Source organism: Solanum verrucosum, unplaced genomic scaffold (assembly GCF_900185275.1).
Source record: "Solanum verrucosum unplaced genomic scaffold, falcon-dt-bn FXZP01000086.1, whole genome shotgun sequence".
NCBI lineage: Eukaryota > Viridiplantae > Streptophyta > Magnoliopsida > Solanales > Solanaceae > Solanum > Solanum verrucosum.
The window spans coordinates 543,067-564,866 of NW_026020100.1; the positions used below are offsets into that span (position 1 = coordinate 543,067).

The following is a 21,800-nucleotide window of genomic DNA, read 5'->3' on the forward strand; positions in this document are numbered from 1 at the left end:
AGAAAATACCTAATTCAACATAAGCATGACACAGTTTCTTAATAGCTTATAGCTGCCATGACTTTCTTCTACCTTCATTTAAAAATTTATTTGTTCCTGTGAACCTTTGTAGATTTTGTTATCTCCTATATTCAGATTAGCAAATCAGAAATAATAAAAGATGAAAAGAAAAACACAAAGAACTATCCGAGTCCACAGAACCCACTATGTGTCCTTAAGAAATTTAATCCCCTCAAGTACCTGAGGTTGCAGATTAATTCCTCTCAAGATAAAACGGATTAACCATTAAAGAAGTAGCGGTACCTCAAACTTCGATAATTTCAACGAACTCAAAATGACAGCAACGAATCACACACACAGACACGATCAATCGATATTGTTTTGTAAGAAATGTATGCAAAAGAAGGGAAGAATTCGATGCAGAAAAATGAGAGAAAGTCTCTCTATTTATGGCCAACAAAGGGTAAAGGTCACAACCCTTTGGAAAGAAGACAACCTTTCAGAAAGGTCACAACACTTTGGAAAATGTACAACCTTTCAAACGGTCACAACCCTTTAGAAAGGACACAACCTTTCATAAATGTCACAACTCTTCGGCCTAGTCACAACCCGTCATTTCCTGTTCACACCTTTAAAACCCAACAATCCCCCACATGAATAGGGAATGACTATTGTTAAAACATATGCATGAAAAACTGTGTGATTCGTAAGTAAGGATTGATTGCATCTGGATAAGTGGGGTTCCCTTTGAACTTTCCATAGTGAACATATATCGGATATACTCGATCAATCGGTTGATTTGATATCTTTGAACCATTGAGCTTTGGTGTATACCTAGACAACATAAGTCACACAATCAACCCTTCAACAGTTTTTGGTTCTCATTGTTTTGTTCGTTTCATCCATGAATACGACTTGGTTTATAAGTGCGTAGAGACCTGGCCTTACCAGATTCTCCTTGAAGCGGCTTACACTTCACACTTACATAGGTGATTTCTAAATGTGTTATCCCGTAGATACACCATTTGATATACCTTGTATCAAACTTAGAAACCATTAAAAAGTCCTATGTCTTTATCCTTGTTACTAAACATTGTCTTATCATGAGAATTAATGGACCATAAAAAAAATATTTTGACAATGTTGAACCATCATCAATGACTTTGTTTGATCTCCTTGAACCTTGATCTTGGGATCTCCAGTCTTCTAGGTAGAGTTACCGCCACAATGATTTGTCCTAAACATTTATGTCACAAACAATTTGATTCAAGCAAGTAAGAACAAACAAAAATACTAAGTTTAAAAAGACCTTCTGTGAGGTAACCTTTTCCCACAAATATTTTGTTCTTTACTTTTTATAACTTTCTCAAATACAGACATTGTTTTAGAGTCAACACCTTGTCATATGTCATTTTCAGAAGGACCTTTCCATAACATTCAATTTGTTATAGAATTACCCATGATCATAGTCTCATCGGTCCAATATGGGCAATATGACCAAAATGTTTGTTTTACAACACAAACAGAACATATCACTTTTCACCACTGTTCATGTCTTTACAAAAATATATATATTTTAATAGACATATCTTTTCACGAAAAATCACAATATTTTAAGTGAAACTTTTTCATCAAAGAATACAATTCTTTTGAACGAATAATATAATTTTGTGATTTTATACTAGTCATATCATATACTAGTAAAGAGAGACTCAACGACCATAATATCAAATATACTCCAAGAATTTTGTGGGTCTAACATAATACAAGAATTTCATTAAATTTCATATCTTGTACTTTCAAATTTAAATTAGATAGTAAGTCTAATTTTATCTTTATCACAAGTAAAGAACCCCTCACAATTTAAATATGTTCTCAAAAATATTTTTCAAGTATTTGAAATTATTTTCCACATATTTTTTTCCATGCTTTCATATTGTATACCATCAAAATACACATTGGCAACACGAAACCTTCTTTTGGAGATTTAATCCATATAAACACCCATTGCAGACACAAAATCACTAATTTTATGTCACTAGTGTTTTTTTCCCCTTTCTGTCACAATTAGACAGACCACTTAGTATTTAGAATACTAACAATAAAGATTCAATCTTTATACAACTTGTTTCTAGTTTAACGATGAAGTTTTTATATTCTTCTAATCGGTAATCGAATGAACCTTGAATTCTAATGAAGTTTTTATATTCTTCGAATCAGTTTCACATTCAGACAGAGTAGTAAACCAAAAATGTTTTAATCTCCAGAAACCTCAAATACAACACTGTTTCTAGCTAACGATGAAGATTTTATCTTTTTCAAATTATTTTGCCTTAATATTCCTGACGAAGATTTTGTACTCTTCAAGTAGAATATTCATTCAAACAGAGTATTTAACAAATTGGTGAAGTTTCTATATTCTTCAAATCAATGCACAATCTGATTTGTTTGTGAAGTTCTTATATTCTTCAAACCAAAGAAGTAAAAAAATCAGAGGATTTTAGTTTCCAAAAGTCAAACACAATCAAATTTCACATTGAGTAGAAAACTACAAAAAAAAAAATTCCTCTTCTAAACAGAATACATATTAATAGTAATAAATATATATTCTGTGATCATCACATAATGACTATCTATCCTAAAATTTATGAAATAAATCTCATAATTTGTAAAGGATAGAGAAAAAAAATCAAGGGAAATAAAGATAAAACCTGATTTACCCCCATTGAAACATATTCTATTTGTCAACAATGATTCCATACAAGTCACTTTTCTTGCTAATTTTTTCCTTCTTTCCCAGTTTCCGTCATATTCCAATTTTTCTCAGAAGACATTGAATTTCAACGAGAACTAAACTCATGTTCAAATATCGTTAGGAGACAACATCTGTTCATTTACTTCTTCTCATAGTTATATAAAACCAAGAATATAGAAAAAAAAAACTAAAGTGCATATCTTAACCTTTATGCACAAAATAACTTTTCTTATTGAAAAGAAGACTGAAGGGGTGCAATGGTTCAATTCACTTGGGAAGAAAATAAAAATAATCTTACCCATCTGAGGAAAACTTACTACAGAAAATATACTCGAATATATTAAAGTAGTACTAATTCATCTCAAATCTCTTTTATCATATGATAAAATAATTCTCTTTTTCTTCTTCTTCTTTTTCAACAAAAAGAGCACAGAAAATAAAAGCAATTTCCTTACCACAAAAAATACCATAAATAATAAAATTTTTAAGCTTGTTATCTCCTGTATTCAGGTTAGCAAACCAGAAATAATAAAAGATGAAAAGAAAAACACAAAGAACTATCCGAGTCCACAGAACCCACTGTGTGTCCTTAAGAAATATAATCCCCTCAAGTACCCGAGGCTGCAGATTAAATCCTCCCAAGATAAAACAGATTAACCATTAAAGAAGTAGCGGTACCTCAAACTTCGATAATTTCAACGAACTCAAAATGACAGCAACGAATCACACACACAGATACGATCGATCAATATTGTTTTGTAAGAAATGTATGCAAAAGAAGGGAAGAAGTTGATGCAGAAAAAAGAGAGAAAGTCTCTCTATTTATAGCCAACAAAGGGTAAAGGTCACAATCTTTTGGAAAGAAGACAACCTTTCAGAAAGGTCACAACACTTTGGAAAAGGCATAACCTTTCAAACGGTCACAACCTTTCATAAAGATCACAACCCTTCAGCCTAGTTACAATCCTTCATTTCATGTTCGCACCTTTAAAACCCAATAGATTTTGCTTTAGATACGCCACTTGATTTCTTTTACTATATAACTTCGAGTATACTATTCTTTGAAAAAATTGAAAGTGACCGCTGTTACATTCTTGCATGTGGGTATTCCTTTTGTTGGATAGAAAGAACTACGTTCGATTGACAATTTAGAAATCTGCATAATTAATACATATATAAGTTAAAAGATATTATTGTATACAAGATAAAAACTAAAATAATTAATATGTACATAAAAAAAATGCATAAATTCACTCATAACTAATCTCAAACATCGTCGACCTTTGTAACCTGTGAAATAACAGTTCTCACCTTTGAGTCAGAGTCACTGTTTAATTCTCTTTTTGCACTTTTTAACTATACTGGTTAGTTATGGCTTTGACTAATAGTACCACAACTTACCATGTCACATCACAGATGTTCTTTTTTTCTTACTCTCCTAATTTTTTAACCGCAGTTAAAGAACAAGAGTAATTAATTAAGAAATTTTCAGACACAAAACATTGCGAAATTAAAGGCTTTTTGGGGAATTTACTTTGAATAAGTACTAATCAATGAATGAGTGTGTTGATTTTTGCTATATTTTGGTTCATAAGTCCGAAGTTACACAGATAGGGGTATGAAGCAGCATGTTCAATATATATTTATACTAGTAGATTTAAAGGTTTTGAAATATTTGAAATCATAGGTTCAGAACATATTTTTTAATGGGAAAATTGTATATAATAGCAAACTATTAATTCAAATTAAATGTTATAAATATAGTTTGATTTAATTGTACCCCATAGCAAACTATTGCTATTTAACCTCTCTCCTGGTGAATCTCGCTCGCCACTCTCGTTCTCTCCCTCGCCTCTCTCGTTTTTTATACAAACGCAAGTGTATAAAGTGCGTTTGTGTTTGTATAAAGCGAGAGAAAATTGTATAAATACATATATTTTCGTTCCCCTCTCTCCCCTCTCCCAGATCTCGCTCGCCACTCTCCCAGATCTCGCTCTCTCACTTGCCTCTCTCACTTTATACAAAAACTGCAAATTGTATAAAATGCGTTTGTGTTTGTATAAAGCGAGAGAAAATTGTATATATACATATATTTTCGTTCCCCTCTCTCCCCTCTCCTAGATCTCACTCACCACTCTCCCAGATCTCGCTCTCTCACTTCCCTCTCTCACTTTATACAAAAACGCAAATGTATAAAATGCGTGAAAATTGTATATATACATATATTTTCGTTCTCCTCTCTCCCCTCTCCCAGATCTCACTCGCCACTCTCTCAGATCTCACTCGCCACTCTCCTAGATCTCGCTCGCTCACTCGCCTCTCTCACTTTATACAATTGATCTTTTTGTATATGTATACCAAAGCAGATTATACAACTGCTTTCTTTTGTATATGTATAGCGAAATATACATATTTATGTTTGCTATGAAGCGCAATTATGCAAAGTTTGTTATAGCATACAAATATGAATTTTGTGTTTGCTATATGTGAAAGTTGCTCTTTTCTAATACTCCCTCCCTCCCAAAAAGATTAGTTGTTATTTGGACCATTAAATAAAAGTAAATTTTCTTTTCAAAAATTTAAAGATTCTTTATCCGAATTCATACTAAATAATTAGTTTGATCCTTATATTCTTAATCAAGACAAAAAAAATTTGGAACGGAGGAAGTGTATATGTACATTCATGTACACAAGGTCACAACGCACTTTTAGCGTCCCAAATTTGGCCAAACAATTTATTGGTCAAACATGTTGTACGCTAGGGTTTTTTTTGTTTTAAGATTTATAATTTCACCACTTGTAATCAAAACTTTTCGGGGAATCCTTCGTTAGTGGTTGTAAATTACTGATTTTTTTTTCAATCTTTTCAACCTTGATTTCGTAGGAGCAATTGATATTAATGCAAAAGTAAATATTTAAATTTGTATAATATTGAATAAGTAGGCACATGTATTATATTCTACATGACAATTCATGTGAGATACACTCAAACTGATTTGTATCATGTCAGGTAGGATATATGTGTTTACTTGTTCAATTTTATACAAATTTAAGTATATATTTGTCCACGTTCAAAATTAAAGGACATAAATATTAGATGAGATTGAGTTAATTTATATATTAGGTCTATATTTTTCATTAACCATGTTATGTGTATACAATAGTGGGTCCTACTTTCACGCGTTTAATGATAATATAGTGTAGCGGGACCCAATTCTAAATTCACGAACTTTGTTTTGACTCAATTTAATTCCGCAGGACTTTAGTCGACGGGCCTACATCATAATGGATTTCTTCATTTGGTTTGATGTATTGGAACTCGATTAATTCGAATTTACGTCGTGTAAGGTCTTATTTAGGGGAAACTTTTTTTACGGATTTTTTCATGAGTTTGGAGCCAAAAGGCATGTAGTATCTGACATAAATTTGAGACTTCTAATTAAAGAAAAAATAACTTTATCTACTACACCACAATCTTTGTGGTAGCATAACGGATTTGATGACTAGCTGGGGCCAAAAGTCCAAATATACTATTATCCCTTTGAGATATATATTTTTTGTGCTACTAGAATTCACTTGGAATTGATTTCAAATCCTCACTCAACTCATAGTTATTACTTATTATCTCACAAAGTTATTATTTTTGGTGAAAAGATTTGTTTTTTTTTTAAAAAAAAGTATTAATTTACATGTTTGATGTAGGATTCTTTTGTATTTAAATTATCCAAGAATTAAATTGATGTCATCCAAAGAACGCCACAGATAGAAATGCCTAAGGTTGAAATAAGCATAAAATGGAAGTTAGCACATGTGGGAGAAACAATAAAGCATGTTGTGTCCCAAGGACCAAAACAATTTAAAAGAATCATTTAAATAATTAACAACTACACATGTATATACCAACAATTTATAAATAGTGGGGTATAACATGTAGAGTACTAGTATATATATCGGATTCATCTGACCTCAATACTTTTAATACAAAGTATGAATTTACATATAAAGATATATGATAATTGCAACATAAAATAAATATGAACCTATATATAACTCTAAATGAGTTCGTCGCTAAAATCTTAGAGTTGAACTCGTAAAATTTAAATCTTGAATCCGCTTTTATCATCCAATCCCAAGAGCATGTAATTGCAAATTATGAGACATTGCACATTAATTTGTGTCTTTATCCTGGTACCCTAGCATATGACACTTTTTTCTTCTTTCAATTCAAGAATCCAAGGATGGGAGCAATGTGCTTTTGGATTTAAATAAATCATGTCCAAACAAAAACCTTCATTACTTGGAACATGCATTGAGGTAACCTCCACATTCAAATTCACCATATTATTTTATAAAATAATTTTTTAAATTGAACCCATTTAATTTATATAAAACATATTTAGAAATTTTAAATGGGAATTTTAAAAAATATATATTTTAAAAAAAAATATTTACGTCACGTAGCTTAATATACAATTGCATAAAGCGTATTTTTTCCATTAAATCTACGAGCGCCAATACCGCTTTAGTCCTTATTACGATAGGTGTAAATTGCTCTAGATGACGAGAAATTTAGAGAAACTAGATATATATGTACAACTTCACATTTTGAAAAACTAATTAGATATCAATGGAGTGAGCTGACAGTATAAAATATTTTTAAGTGCGCAATGTATATAACTTAAAACTTTTTTATATTTAGAAATGATTTAACTTTAAAATTTTTATTTTGCCCTCACATAAAATGGAAGAAGGGAGTTTATGCAATTTGTACAATATTATAGATGAAAAGAGTTAAACACCAAATGTTTTTTTTACAACTTTATTTTCAGTCAAACTCTTATTATTTTGATATAATTGTGAATCATGGCCTCACACATTGATCTCACATCGTCCTATCTGAACTAATCATTAAGTTCAAGCATTAATTAATATCATGGTTAATTATATCATACTTGTGTGATAGCCGTTAATAGATCATAAATCAGATAAATGGTTTGGACTAAATGTCTAATATATAGTTAACCCCACTTGTTTTCTGAACTAATCTGATCATAAATAAGATAAATAGTTTGTACTAAATGTCTAATACATAGTAAAGTAGTAAACACAGAGAAATTTACTGTTGTTATACTTTGGGTGTGGATCAGGTAAATTCGTTCTTATGCAATTGCTCACAAATCACATAGCTCAATACGATGAGTTCAATTGAGAATTCAGAAGGCATTGTCGGGGGAATCAATCTCTGACCTCTCTTATATGATACTCACTTATTAAACCAACTCAATCATCTTTATGGATTATTTTAATCTACCTTACTTTATCCATGATTTAACAAAAAAAGAATCATTTGCTCAAAATGCTGTGTACTGACTTACGTTTAAGGGCTAATAATTCCATATAGATAATTGATCTCAAATAAAAGTAAACAAGATTTGGTTAAATGATTCAAATCTAATTAATAATTATGATGGTCTAAGATCATTATTCTGTGTGTCTTGTCCATACCTTGGACTCACTAATAATGTCCAATATAAGTTACAAAATAATAATCATGATGTCCCTTAATTATTTTCCCTCTAATATATTTTAATTTAATTTTACAATCATAGGTTAATTAAGATTGAGATATTATGGAACAAAAAGTATTATAATAATCATGGGGACTGCATCTGGTCACCCTTTTTGAAAACCCAAATTGATGCTATCACACATTTTAATTCATTAATCAATCATGTCAATCCCATGAGCCTTATCGTAATTAATAAAGTTGATGTCATATGAGACCAATTATGTCAATGCAGGATAAAACTGTGTACATTAGACCTTATGATCCGATACCAAAAACTTAGTGAGTGCTCTTTTTAATCAATTATGTCAATTCCAATTAGCCAACTGGTAACTACTAATGATTAAAAAATAACCTTTGTAGGGTCCTTTTGCTTAATTTGGTTGACAGACAAAAAAAGCCTGGATGGGGAAAATGGCAATTTCACTGTGAATGTTCTCTCAAAAAATCCCAACTACATAAACCCCTCATATCTTCACACTTAACTAAATCTCCTTCCTCAACCAATTTCTTTTTCTATCTCATTCAGGCATTTCATCAAACACTTTTTGCAAACACAAAAAAAAAAAGAAAAAAGAAGTTTCAATTAACAACATTGTAACATTGTCAATATTATGGCTAGAGCACAACAAAGATATAGAGGAGTTCGACAGAGACATTGGGGTTCTTGGGTCTCCGAAATTCGCCATCCATTACTGTAAGTCATATTCTCTATTGAGATATCGTATTGTACGTCACACTGATCACACTCATTGTTTTTGACTTGAACTTTATAAATATAATGAAATATATGTGTCAAGTTCACCTCAGTTGTTGTAAAAATACGTGGAAACAGTGACACGTTAGAGGCGGATCTAGAGTAAAACATATGGGGTCATGAAACCAGTAGTTGTTGCCTAGACTTACATACATATTAAGAAATTACTTGACGTTAAACTAAAAGTTATTTTTGTATATTAATTTAAGGTCAATGCAGGAACCATAAACTTCAAATTCTGAGTATATGTCTCTGCCTCTGCTATTAGTGTAACTTAACCTTGATGTGACATGTTGTCTACCTTTATCTTTTAAATGACTAGTTCCATGAACAGTTAGTTACATGTAGTTTTCTTTTAGCTGTTCTGATCAGGTGACTTTCTGTGAATTGAAATCATTCATATTTGCGACAACCCAACTTAAGATAAGAAATTCTATATCGACAAAACATAAGAAAGATGTTGGATATATTAGTAAGCAGACCTTACAAACTAGTGACGCGGACAATATTACCAGCGGACTGGACCTTTACAATATCCTTATCCTCCCAGATAGTTCTGTCTCAAAGTTATTGAATTTTAGATAACATAAGTACTAAATGTCTCTGTTTTGATTTCAGGAAGACAAGACTTTGGTTAGGCACATTTGAGACAGCAGAAGATGCAGCAAGAGCATATGATGAAGCAGCAAGGCTTATGTGTGGTCCAAGAGCTAGAACCAATTTCCCCTACAACCCAAACATGCCACAAACATCTTCCTCTAAGCTTCTCTCAACTACATTAACAGCCAAGTTACACAAATGCTACATGGCTTCACTTCAAATGACCAAAACCTCACCACAAGAACAAAAAAGAGCAAAAAATGCAACCAATGTTCAAGAAAGTGTTATTAATTCCTATAAAATGAAACAACAAATGTTGGTACCAATGCCATCAGTACAATTGACTCATCATCATGAGGAAGCTAAAACAGTTAACTTGGGAGTAATTAGGAAAGTTGAAGATCAAGTACTTGAGGGCATACCACAATTTGTCAAGCCACTTGAAGATGATCACATTGAACAAATGATTGAAGAATTGTTGGATTATGGATCCATTGAGCTTTGCTCTAATGTTCCATCTCACTAAATTCACGTATCTCGACTATTTTACTTAATACTTGTTACATTTGATCAGTACAGGTACCGGATAACTCTTTACTGATGTTCTCTCTCAGTATTGTCTCCTCCCGGACCCCCTACATTGCTCTGCACTGGAAAGCTACTCATTCTGCTAATTTAACCCCATTTGTATAGCCGTTCCCGACTTGTTTGGGACTGAGGCATAATTATTGTTGTACTAAGGCTTTTAAGTAGTCTCCCTCCCCGTCTAAAATCTATGTATCATTAGTAGGTCTAGGCATTTCCTCTTTTTGGTTCCTAGAGTTTTGCTTTAAGAGAACCTTCTACTAGTTGTAAAATTCCAGTATAATATAATCTTTTTCCCTCACATTCTATAATCTTTTCACTTTATCAGTGGTTACAGACTTGTAGCGATCAACAGACATATTATTTATTAATTATAATTGGAAAAGGTAATTATATGCTTTAAGAAAATCTATTAATGCCTCTGCAGCCTGCTTTCCTGTGCTTCGAGCTCTTGCCACCAATTTTTGATAAGTTCAATGACGTATAACATTTTTATGTAATTCCAAATCAAAAGGTAAATATTACTTGTACAAATTCAAATTATTATTTTTTGGTTTCCCATTCCGTATCCGATATTCAAATTGGAACTCGACTAAATTCAGATTCATGCAGAAAAGTTTTATAGTAAGGATAAAATACTTCTTAACCCCCTTCATGCCCAAGGCCGAACTGGAGCATGAACCGAGAATTCAAACGGAGATGAGTTTGACTCTGATACCATATAAAGATATGACACTTAAGCCTTACTCAACCTCAAAAGTTGGCTCATGAAGAAATGATTGTTCAAGTTCATATAAGGAGATTATCAGTCCATTCTCCAATCAATGAGAGACTTTTATCCACTCTAACACTAAACACCGGCTCAGAACCCACTACCCAAGATGAAGAGAAAAGAAAAGAAAAAAAAAAGTCTTTTTTCTTAAATTTTGAACCGTCAATCACGGACGAGTAACATAAGGCATGCACATGGAAGAAAGACTTTTTTTTTCTCTCTAATAATTTAACGAATAAACCATCAAAGAAAGAAACGCGTTTTTTAGTTCACTAAATTTTATTTTATTTTAATTTTGTTAAGCGCCATGTACAACTTGCAAGCAATAAATGTTGAATATTTGGTTTAATTTGTGTAACAGTGTTGGTAGGATTTATTTGCTTTGATCATTTCATTTTGATGAAAACATAACAATTGGTTGCTTCATTGTGTCATAATTTGGTCAAATACTAAAGAGTTTAATTCGTTGGATTAATTTTTTTTTTGTTGGATTATGCAATTATGAATCGAGGATTTATTAGAAACAATTTCTTTATCTGAGATAGATTGATGTAAAATTTGTATACTCTAATTTGTGGGATTATTATTGTAGTTGACTTCCTGTTATAATCAAGCATGTAATCAATGTGACCTAAATTGACAAGTTAAAGTGACAATGTCACAATTCAAATTCATGTCAAGTACGATGATTTGTCTATTTTTAAATTGATACACCTATTAAGTAATTAATGATTTACATAATAAGTTTTTCATTTTATTCTGGGAAAATGCATAAGTACCCCCCAGCCTATGCCCAAAATCCCTGAGACACACCTAACATTTACTAAGGTCCTATTACCCCCCGAACTTATTTTATACATAATTTTCTACCCCTTTTCGGCCTACGTGGCACTATCCTTGAAAAAATTGTCAACACGCGCTGAGCCCACAAGACTTTCTTAATCAAATATCTTTTTTCTTACTAGAGAGTAGAAAATAATTTTGACCCGTAAATCAACCTCGATAACCGATCTAGGACATGACCCCGACACGCAAACTAGGACACAATCCCAATGACACATCTGAAATTCGACCCTGAGATCTAACCCCGACTTTCGACCTGACATTCGAATTGAGACTAGATATCCGACCCAGGACCTAACCCCGACACCTGAACTTGAACATGATCCATCAATCCAGGTTTTGACTTAGACACTCGAATCGAGACCCGACTTCCGAATCAAGATCCAACCTCGACAACCGACAATTGAATAAACTTTAAATCATTATTTTTAGAGGGGTGATGGTAGAGGATGGGTAGGGTAAAAAATAAAAATAATTTTAAAAATAAACTTTTTAATAATTATTTTTTTGGAGGAGGATGGTGTTAGGTGGTTGAGGTAGGTGTGAACTAAAGAAAACAAAAATTTAATTATTTTTTTAAAAATAAACTTTTAATTTTTTTTGCGGGAAGCGGGGTAGGGATAGTCGGGGGTTGAGCGGGGTAAAGAAAAAAATAAATTAAATTTGAACTATTTTTCAAAAATAAAATTTAAAGTCGTATGTTATTGGCTATTCTGATTACTGAAATCCATTTTGTTATAATTATATAATTTCTATTTATAAATTAAGGAACAAATGGATGAAAGATTAAAATCACAATGAGAGATAAGATGGGTAATGAAGGCTAAAATCTAAATGAGAGATAAAATGAGACAAGTAAAAGAGAAGTAAAGATATTGGAAGAAAGTAAAAAAAAAATAGGAATAAGGCACAAGTAGGGCAGTTCATGGTTATGGTTAAAAAACCAAATCGAACTGCAATCCGAATCAAACCGATTAAAAAAATCGACATTTGGTTTGATTTGGTTTTAAATTTTGAAAAAATGATACTATTTGGTTTGGTTTTGGTTTTACTAAAAAATAACTGTAAAAATAACCAAACCGAACCGATAAATTATATATATAAATTTTATAATTATTTATATATCATTCATAAATAAAATATAAATATTTTGTTAAATTTTAAGTAACTTAAGTCTTTAACTTTACCAATTTCTCAAGCCTAACACTTAAATTTTAGCCAATCTATTACAATCATAAGTCCAAGTCCATCAAAATCCATTACTTTAGTCTTTACCTACCATACATTTTATAAGATAGTTACACCTTCTCTTAATTGAATCACTTTCGTGTAATGATAATTTTAGTATTGTTTAATTGCTTAATTGAACCAATAATAGTTTTTCAGTGGATTATTCATGTACTAGGTGTTTGTGTCTATCAAGATATGTATGTCCTCAATAATTTATTATATTCAAACTGAAAAAACCATAAAAACCGAACCAAACCATCAATAACCAAATCGACGGTTATTTTTTTCATTTGGTTTGGTTTTAGATATTTAAAAAAATGATTAGGTTGGTTTGGTTTTGGTTTTAACCAATAACCGATTCAAATCGAACCACGAACACCCCTAGGCACAAGTACCCCCTAGACTATGACCGAAATTTCAGAGACACACCTTAATTAAATTAAGGTCCTATTACCCTCACTGAACTTTTTTTTTTTGTAATTTTGTACACCTTTTGTCTTACGTGACACTCTGTGACTTCGCGCAATTGAGGCGCGTGAGAGATATTTGGATGCCACATAAGCCAAAAAGGTGCAAAAAATTACAAAAATATGGGTTCAGGGAGGTAATAGGACGTTAGTTTAGATAAGGTGTGTCTCTAGAATTTCGGTCATAGTCTAGGGGTTACTTGTACATTTTCCCTATAATTTTTATTTTGATGAAGTGTAGAATCTATCCTTTCTTAAGCAAAAATCAAAGAATTTGAAACATTTTTTATTTCAGAATGTATATGAATTAGTGAATTAATATCTCATAAAGTTACTCAACTTTGAGGAATTATTTTGTAAGTCATCATCTTTGTTTTGTATCAATAAAATAACTCAACTTTGAGTTTTCTTTTTAGGGAAAATGCATAAGTAACCCCCCCCCCCCCACCCCCAACTTATGCTCGAAATCTCAGAGATGCACTTATACTATACTAAGGTCCTATTACCCCTCCTCCCGAACATATTTTATAAATAATTTTCTACCCCTTTTCGGTCTATGTGGCACTATCTTCTGGGCCTAGTGCGTGTTGACAATTTTTTCAAGCTATTTGGTTGATAGTGCCACGTAGGCTGAAAAAAGGTAGAAAAATTATTTATAAAATAACTTCGGGGGATAATAGGACCTCAGTATAGTATAAGTGTGTCTTTGGGATTTTGGACATATATTGGGGGAGGGGGGGGGTACTTATACATTTTCCCTTCTTTTTATAAAAACCCCTCAATAAAATTTATGATTAAAAATAATAATTTAACATGATAAAAGCTTCTCCGAGTTTTCCTCTTCTCTCTTCTAGAGCTGTCAATATGGGCTGACCCAACCCTTCGGACTAACCCATACATACTTTGAAATTTGTCAAGTCGGGCTGACACATTTTCTTATGGGGCAAAAAACGGTCAGTCCAATCCACAAGTATGTGGGCTACGGAAAATGCCGAATCAACCTACTTTTTTTAAAAGTATATTTTTATAATTTTTTAAATCAAATTGTAATTTAAAAATATTATCATAAATATCGACAAGACAATATTACATGATGTTATTGTTATTACTTGTTAATCAAACCCACATATAAAATTATTTTGTAATATTATTAAGTTTGATTTCAAGTGAAAATATAAATAGCTAAATAGATATATTAACCTAATTGTTTTTCAATAATCATAATAAAATAGAAAAAATATGACAATATCCATTGATTACAACCTATGTAGTGATTCCCTAGAAATTTTAAGAATTTTTTATGAAGTACATAATATAAACATAATTTGTATTTAAATTTTGATATTTAAAACTTTAAATAAATTTTGAGTTTAGACTCTTGTTATTTTTAATACTCTATTTTATTTATATTTTTAATTAATAAAAATAAAATTTTGTCATGCGGTGCGGGGTGGGATAGATACAAATTTTTGCGGGTTAAACTCAACCCGCCCCGCCCTTTGCCATCCCTAAGTATACAACTTGATAAACTAGGAGGAGAAAAGTGTAATTCCATCAAGCTAGATGGGACGCTTGTGTAAATACCTAGAAAATATGAAATTCATCCTCCTAATTCCATCTAAACAGCCTAAACCCCTCAAAAACCCCTTCAAATTTTCAGTTAGAGTCCTGTTCATGGCGGCATTTCTTCGAGCATCTCGTAGATCACTTTTCTCGTCTTGTGGCATTCTATATTCTCACGGCCAACAATCCTCTCTCCATTCCAGCAAGCACATCTTCCAATTTTCCAGAAGTCACGCATCGCAGGCAATCCAAAAATCTCCGTTCGAATCAAACATACTCAGAATACTTCGCAATGAAATAGAGTATCAGTTGGATTACGCCCCTCCCCACCCGGTAAATCTTCAACGAACTACGCAATTTATCTATTTTGGGAAGACAATGAATTTCCCCCTTTCTGCTTTATTTTCGAGTCACGGAGTTTTGACTGCTCCGCCTTTACTGATTTTATTGTGTTTTATTTTTTTTGGAAATCGAGGCTAAGTATCTTAATTTTGGGGTTTTTTAGTTATGATGCAATTTTTTTTGGAGAACATTTACATTATGTCAGGTGTTTAAGTTTGGTTGGAGATTGTTGAAATAAGTGTGAAATGTAAAGGATTTTTAACTTCTCCTAAGGCAAATTATTGAGTCGTAGTTATTGTTATTGTTATGAATGGTATTGGTCCAAATGGAGCGAAATGGATATAAACGATTCAATAAAGCTGACTCCGACTAGTTTGGGTGAATGTAGGCTTGTTAACAGAGGCGTATCCAGGATTTCGGGATGATTGATGCATTATTGTGAAAAGGTGGATCTAATTGGTTTGACATTTAGGTTCTTATCATTGAAAATAATTAATATTTTAAAATTATAGGTCCAAAAGTGAAATGCTTAATAAATTAAAACACCACAAGTGCTATCAATAACCACTTAGAGATGTGTTATCTAATTTTAGAAAGAAAAATAAAACAAGATAGATATAAAATTTAAATTTCTAACTTCACTTAGAGGTGCACCCAATCATTGTCGCATTATATGATACTTCGAGTGTAAGTTCACACATCTATATTTAACAAAAAATTAAAAATATAATACTATTATACATAATTTCGGGACGGGAGCATGGGTTCATGTGAACCAGTGACCCCCTCCTGCATATGCCTTTGGGCTTGCAAATGCTACTACTGCAATAGAACATTCACTTTTTGGCTTTTTCCCAGCAATGGCTCCAACTCGAGATTTTGATTCATAGAACTGTCCATTGGGTCATATATCACCATTGGATATTCATTATCAAGTACCAAAAAATGTCGGATATTGTGGTACACTTGATAGGGTCAACCAAGCTGGTTTATTATGGCTGAAGGCCAATTTGAAACTCTTTTTGGTTCGACTTGAGCTTTACTTCATGGTGTTGTCATGAAGAAGTTGAATTAGTCCGTGCTACCTGGTAAGCTAGTTTGGTTTACTTGAACCCCTAATTTGATGAGGTGGTTAAAGATGAGCTAATGATGTGCAGATCTTTAGGGACTGATGAAGAATATATCTCAGTCTTATGTAGGCAAAGGAAATTCTGAAAACACATATTATATTTTTTCTTTTTTGGATATCATGGGAGAGAAACCCTCGAGAGTGGTTCAAAAGGTTTTGACTTTCTGAATCTCTTTTCCTATTTGAAACCCTGTGCCTGAAGCCATAATCTTAAGTTTATGCCATTGGACAATTTGGAGGCCAATAGAATGTAAGTGAAGCTGTATGATCAATTCAGGGACTAGTCACCTGTATAAACTTTCTTTCGAATTAAGCCAATTGGTTTTCAAATGAACTTATCATTTGGTCACTAGAGGTAGCTTTATCTTTGGACTGGTGTGCATTTGGTTCTGTAGGCTTGTCTATTTATGTGTTTGAATGTCTTCAGGCATGTGCATATCTTTAATGTGTCTATGCTGTTTCATACATCCATGTGCTTGTATATATATCATTACAATGCAGATACAGTTCACTATCCTTAATAGGAGAAACAAATTCTTATAAATGATGAGTGTTTTTTATGGTGTGGCTGTCGACACGTTTAGTTGAATTGTTTACTATGAAAGGTGAACAGTTCTCTGTATCAATTGACTGCAGATTCAATTTTTTCCATCCTTTGGTTTATTCTATCCAAAGAGAAAGGATATATTCCTTGTCAACATATTTTCTTTTGTTATTCTGCAGTGCTTATTTATGCTATAAAAATCTCTATTAGCTTACCTAGGTGCCTTTCTGCATTTTGGGCAAGGAAACTGTAAGATAGCTCTGTTATTTCTTTTAAGCCCTTTTTAATGTTCAATTCAATGGTGATATTTGCATCCCTGTTGTTTCTCACGCTCTGTGTTGGCTTTCTCCAGCCTGTTACAAAGTTTAATACATTTATGGTGGAAGATCGGCCAGGTGAGCAGTGGGTTACCTTGAGGAGAAAATTTGGCGAGGATGAACATATCAAAATCGAGGCAACAATGATTGATGGAGCAATTACTGTTCCAAAAGCAAATGATGAGAATTTAGCGGAGGATGTGCGGCTTCACATAAGTGTGCTAGTTGACATATGGAAGGGTGAAGGTAGTGAGTTCTTGGAGTTTGTCTGTTCATCCTGGCCAAATTCCTTGGAAATTCAGAAAGTTTACTTACTCAGAAGCGACAGTTCTCGAGCTCAACCTTATATGGGCCCCAATGTTAAGTATGAGACATCTTCTAACTTTATTATATTGTGTATGCATTACACTTGCACTGATCTATTTCACCCCTTTAAAGAGTAAAAATCCTCAAAATAAGAGAAAAGAGAAGGAGCTGAATTTCTTTCCCTTTTCTCATTGAAGTTCTTTTTTTATTTTCTGCGGGCAAGGCCTTAAACATGATCCCTTTCATGTTTGAGGATGGTGATCAACTATCGTAAATCAGATCATCCTGATAGCACGCTATACTCTTCTTTAGAGAATAAAATAAAAGGAGTTGCAAGTTTTCTCTGGATATTGTCAACCTATTCATTCTGACATACTGTGTATGTTCATTATTTCGTTGCAGTTTCTTATGCTTGCTCCTGACTTTTTGATACTTCTTTGTGTTTTTTCTATCAGGGATTTGAACGGTGGCTTCCGAGATGGCCTAAACGAATTCCTAAAGGCAAGAGGGGTAGATGATGAACTTTCGGCATTCCTTCATGAATTTATGATGAATAAGGATAGAATTGAAGCAATTGGATGGTTGAGAAAAATCCAGTCTTTTATTGAAAATTAGAGGCACGTCTCTGCTCTCTCAATTTCTCTGTAAAATTGATCTATTGTAACTTATGCTTAGCTTTGCTATGATTTTTTGCATGAGGTTTCTACTCTTCTTCTTACCTCCGTGTTTACCTACGCATCAATCCGAAAGCTGGTTGATTCGTAGATGTTAAACGACGACATCATAAATATTGTTTCTCAAGTCATTAGGTACTTTGCAACCTTAAGTTGATGGACTTTCTCAGAGGTGAAAAATCTACTGACTCGGTAACTCGGATGGAAACCAAATTTGATATATTTTTTGCTTCAATTTGGGAATAAGAAGAGTGGCTGCAAATTAAATGGAATCAGACTTACCAGCAAGGGTTGTGGTGGAGTGGTAAGTACTCTTTCATCCTTAACCAAGAGGTCTCGGGTTCGAGCCTCCTTGGGTACGGAGTCGCCTTTGTTATGAATAAAATGGAATCAGACTTGTATAGCCAAATTCTTCCATTGAAATAGGGATGGCAATGGGGTGGAGCGAGAGCGGGGCAGGCTTAGACATATGCGGGGTGGGGTGGGTTTAGGCATATGCGGGTATAGGCCAAATTCTTCCATTGAAGTAGGGATGACAATGGGGCGGGGCGAGAGCGGGGCAGGGTAGGCTTAGACATGTGCCGGGTGGGGCGGGTTTAGGCATATGCGGGTATGGGGCGGGGCGGGGCGGGTTAAAACTAAATTTTCTAAGTTCAAAGCGGGTGCGGGGTAGTTGTGGGTTTGAAAAAACCCAATTCATTTATCTTTTTTGAATTCTCATTTCTGTGTCTTTCTTGAGTCCTAGAAAAGAAAACTTACTAATTAATCAACATTATCCCAACATTTTTATGATTTGAGTCTAAACCTATTAATTATTTATGCCAAATATGACTTGATTAATCCAAAATCTAAAGTTGGTAGAGGTAATAAATAGAATTAAAATGGGTGATATTATTTAAGAGATTAAATGAGCAGTTAAAAGAATGTCATTAATTTTTTTTTTTTTTAAGTTTATAAAGGACCATATACATTCAGTGATTTTATTCAAGGACACTTGAATAATTTAGTAGTAGTTGAAATTTTCTACAGTTAATAACATTATACGAGGCTAATAACATAAGCATTGTAATTTGTGACTCAATATTATGTATTTTAGTTAGTTAACAAACTGAAGAGAAAAAAAATCTTACGTGGGGCGGGTCTATAATTTAAAAAATGGGTTGAATTTTTGGAAATTTTCAAAGTGGAGTGAGTAGCTCTTTCATTTGGATTTTGGAGTACTTGCTCTTCAGCTTCATTGCAAAACAATTTTCTTGCAAGAATATTAAAGGAGTAATCGGCTTGTAAGTTCATGGAGTCATAGGCTTAGGCCTTAGTGAGAAGTTAAGTTCCATTTTTAACTTAGGCTTGAAAGCATATGCGAGCATCAAAACCAAGTTAAGATACCATCTTACATGTATAAAATGGAAAGTTACAAGAGGCAAACGAGTAAAGACGGTGCTCGAAGCTCTATCAAGAGTCTACTGGCACAGCTTTTCTGTTCAGTGCTTATAGTGATTAATTATCTAGCAAAGTACAAGCAAACGGTCAGCTGTGGTAATCAAAAGTTCAATTCTGCTGATCTCATGGACTTTACCAAGCAACAGGTAGTGAATTTGTTCATATTAGTAGCACTTTTTTGATGCATCTCACTATTTACTTAGCTGTTTCAATCAAAAAATGTAGATGGACTATCTCTAGGGCAATCAATTTCCATTTTTTTCCAGGGAAGAGCACATAAATAAGAGGAGTGACGCTGATGAATATAACGTTTGTACTGGAGATAATCACAATGGGAGGCTTCAAGCTTAGAGTTCGAGCATGACTATAAAATTCTCACGAGTCAAGATAACATTCCCCAAAACCAATAGTACTTGACAGGTAAAACATTGTTTCTAAATTGGTGACAAAAGAGAGGGCACAAATATGGAAAAACACAACAGATGAGTCATATTAATAAGGAAACCATAGATTTCTAACCTAGCTATTCAATCATAATAACAAACTCAACTTTGCAACACAGATATAATAACTCACCTTTCTTTATAAAGAATGTTGATCAACTATACAACTTTTTTTTATTATTAAACTAATAAGGGGCGGCACGTGAGATCATCTTCGTCACAGGTTGCCTACAGACCCCAAAAGAAATCCTAAAGAGGGATCAAACCCATGCATACTTCTCTATATATATACAATCAATTTTTATTATGTATCTATCTATTGTCAGTACCCAGTACCCTTCCACAAGGTTCATTCTCTACTTCCTTCAGATCTGGGGATTGCCTCATGAATTTATGATTGCCGATCTTGAATGTTATCTTCTGGATTGGTTTGTGTAGAAGGGGCTTCGGATCCAGCAATTGCCTCGAGAATTTATGATTGCCGAACTTGAATGTTATCTTCTTGATTGGCTTGTCTAGAAGGGGCTTCTGATCCAGCAATTGCCTCGAGAATTTATGATGGCCGATCTTGAATGTTATCTTCTGGATTGGTTTGTGTAGAAGGGACATTGAATTACTTTTCTTCTTCCTTGTCTTTGCTGTGTTGGCTACTTTGGATGAATTCTGAAGAAAAGTATGGTTCAAGAGCATGTCCGCAGTCCAACGCGTGCTCGGATTCTTCACAAGACATTTTTCCAGAAAATTTTGAGCCTCATTTGACAACTTTGAATTCTGAAACTTTGGTTCCTCAAACTCGATTTTGTCCAACACATCATCACCATCTGCGTCTTCCCACAGCGGTGTCCCCGTAATCAGCTCATAGACAGTACAGCCAAGAGCCCAAATATCAACTTGTGAGGTATACTCAGTGTTAATCACGGATTCAGGTGCCATATACCTTTCTGTTCCCCTGATAACTCCCTGTTTTTGGTTCATGCCCTGTTCCAAGGTCACGGAAAGCCCAAAATCAGCGATCTTGGCAGTTTTATCCCTGCCCACAAGGAGAATATTGCCAGGCTTGATGTCGCAGTGAATAATTCCATTGTTGTGTATGCAACTGAGCCCTAAAAGAACATTCTTCGTGTGTTTCTTAACTTCAGACTCCGACAGTGAATTGCAGTTCTGAAGATGATCAGCAAGGCTTCCTCCTGAAGCATACTCGAGCAATAAGTTGTAAAGATTGACGTTATCTTCAAATGAGACATTAGCTCCAAAACAGTGAACAATGTAAGGTGAATGTTTGAACATTCGGAGGATTTCGACTTCTTCTTTCAACGATTGAGAAGCACTGTAGTTGCATGATTTGAGGGCGATGAGAGAGGGAAGAGTAACACCACGAAATAGTGCGTTGGAGGTAGAAGCTAACGAGACAACACCGAATCCACCTTGACCAAGAGTTGTGCCTCTCTTCCACAATAATCCCGCCAT

General features: G+C 33.4%; 3 protein-coding genes across 3 annotated transcripts in view; 2 read left to right on the top strand and 1 right to left on the bottom strand.

The window, feature by feature from the left end:
• LOC125825041 (uncharacterized protein At2g39795, mitochondrial) overlaps positions 1 to 18,471 on the top strand; it is a 26,628-nt gene extending 8,157 nt beyond the window's left edge. Inside the window, exons 2-4 of the mRNA XM_049504390.1 lie at positions 15,242 to 15,471; positions 17,506 to 17,834; positions 18,232 to 18,471. Of these exons, the coding sequence (XP_049360347.1) occupies positions 15,250 to 15,471; positions 17,506 to 17,834; positions 18,232 to 18,391 (711 nt within the window). The 5' untranslated portion in view covers positions 15,242 to 15,249 and the 3' untranslated portion in view covers positions 18,392 to 18,471. The remainder of the gene's footprint in view (positions 1 to 15,241; positions 15,472 to 17,505; positions 17,835 to 18,231) is intronic.
• LOC125825042 (ethylene-responsive transcription factor ERF003-like) lies at positions 8,769 to 10,204 on the top strand. The gene is made up of 2 exons (XM_049504391.1): positions 8,769 to 9,018; positions 9,697 to 10,204. Exons 1-2 carry the CDS (start codon positions 8,936 to 8,938, stop codon positions 10,202 to 10,204), a joined length of 591 nt encoding a protein of 196 aa, XP_049360348.1. The 5' UTR covers positions 8,769 to 8,935.
• Positions 18,472 to 20,645: 2,174 nt separating the features above from the next.
• LOC125824986 (mitogen-activated protein kinase kinase kinase 20-like) lies at positions 20,646 to 21,800 on the bottom strand. Its single transcript, XM_049504330.1, has 2 exons — positions 20,878 to 21,800; positions 20,646 to 20,796 (listed from the first exon to the last, which is right to left on the bottom strand). The coding sequence occupies exons 1-2, from the start codon at positions 21,798 to 21,800 to the stop codon at positions 20,646 to 20,648; spliced, it is 1,074 nt and encodes a 357-aa protein (XP_049360287.1).

Bases quoted from the DNA above. Each gene is read 5' to 3' on its own strand.
- LOC125825042 (XM_049504391.1), top strand. From the start codon at position 8,936: ATGGCTAGAGCACAACAAAGATATAGAGGAGTTCGACAGAGACATTGG. The intron at 9,019-9,696 runs GTAAGTCATATT...TTTTGATTTCAG, and splicing joins GAAATTCGCCATCCATTACT to GAAGACAAGACTTTGGTTAG.
- LOC125824986 (XM_049504330.1), bottom strand. From the start codon at position 21,800: ATGGCGGGATTATTGTGGAAGAGAGGCACAACTCTTGGTCAAGGTGGA. The intron at 20,797-20,877 runs GCAATTGCTGGA...TAAATTCTCGAG, and splicing joins GGCCATCATAAATTCTCGAG to GCAATTGCTGGATCCGAAGC.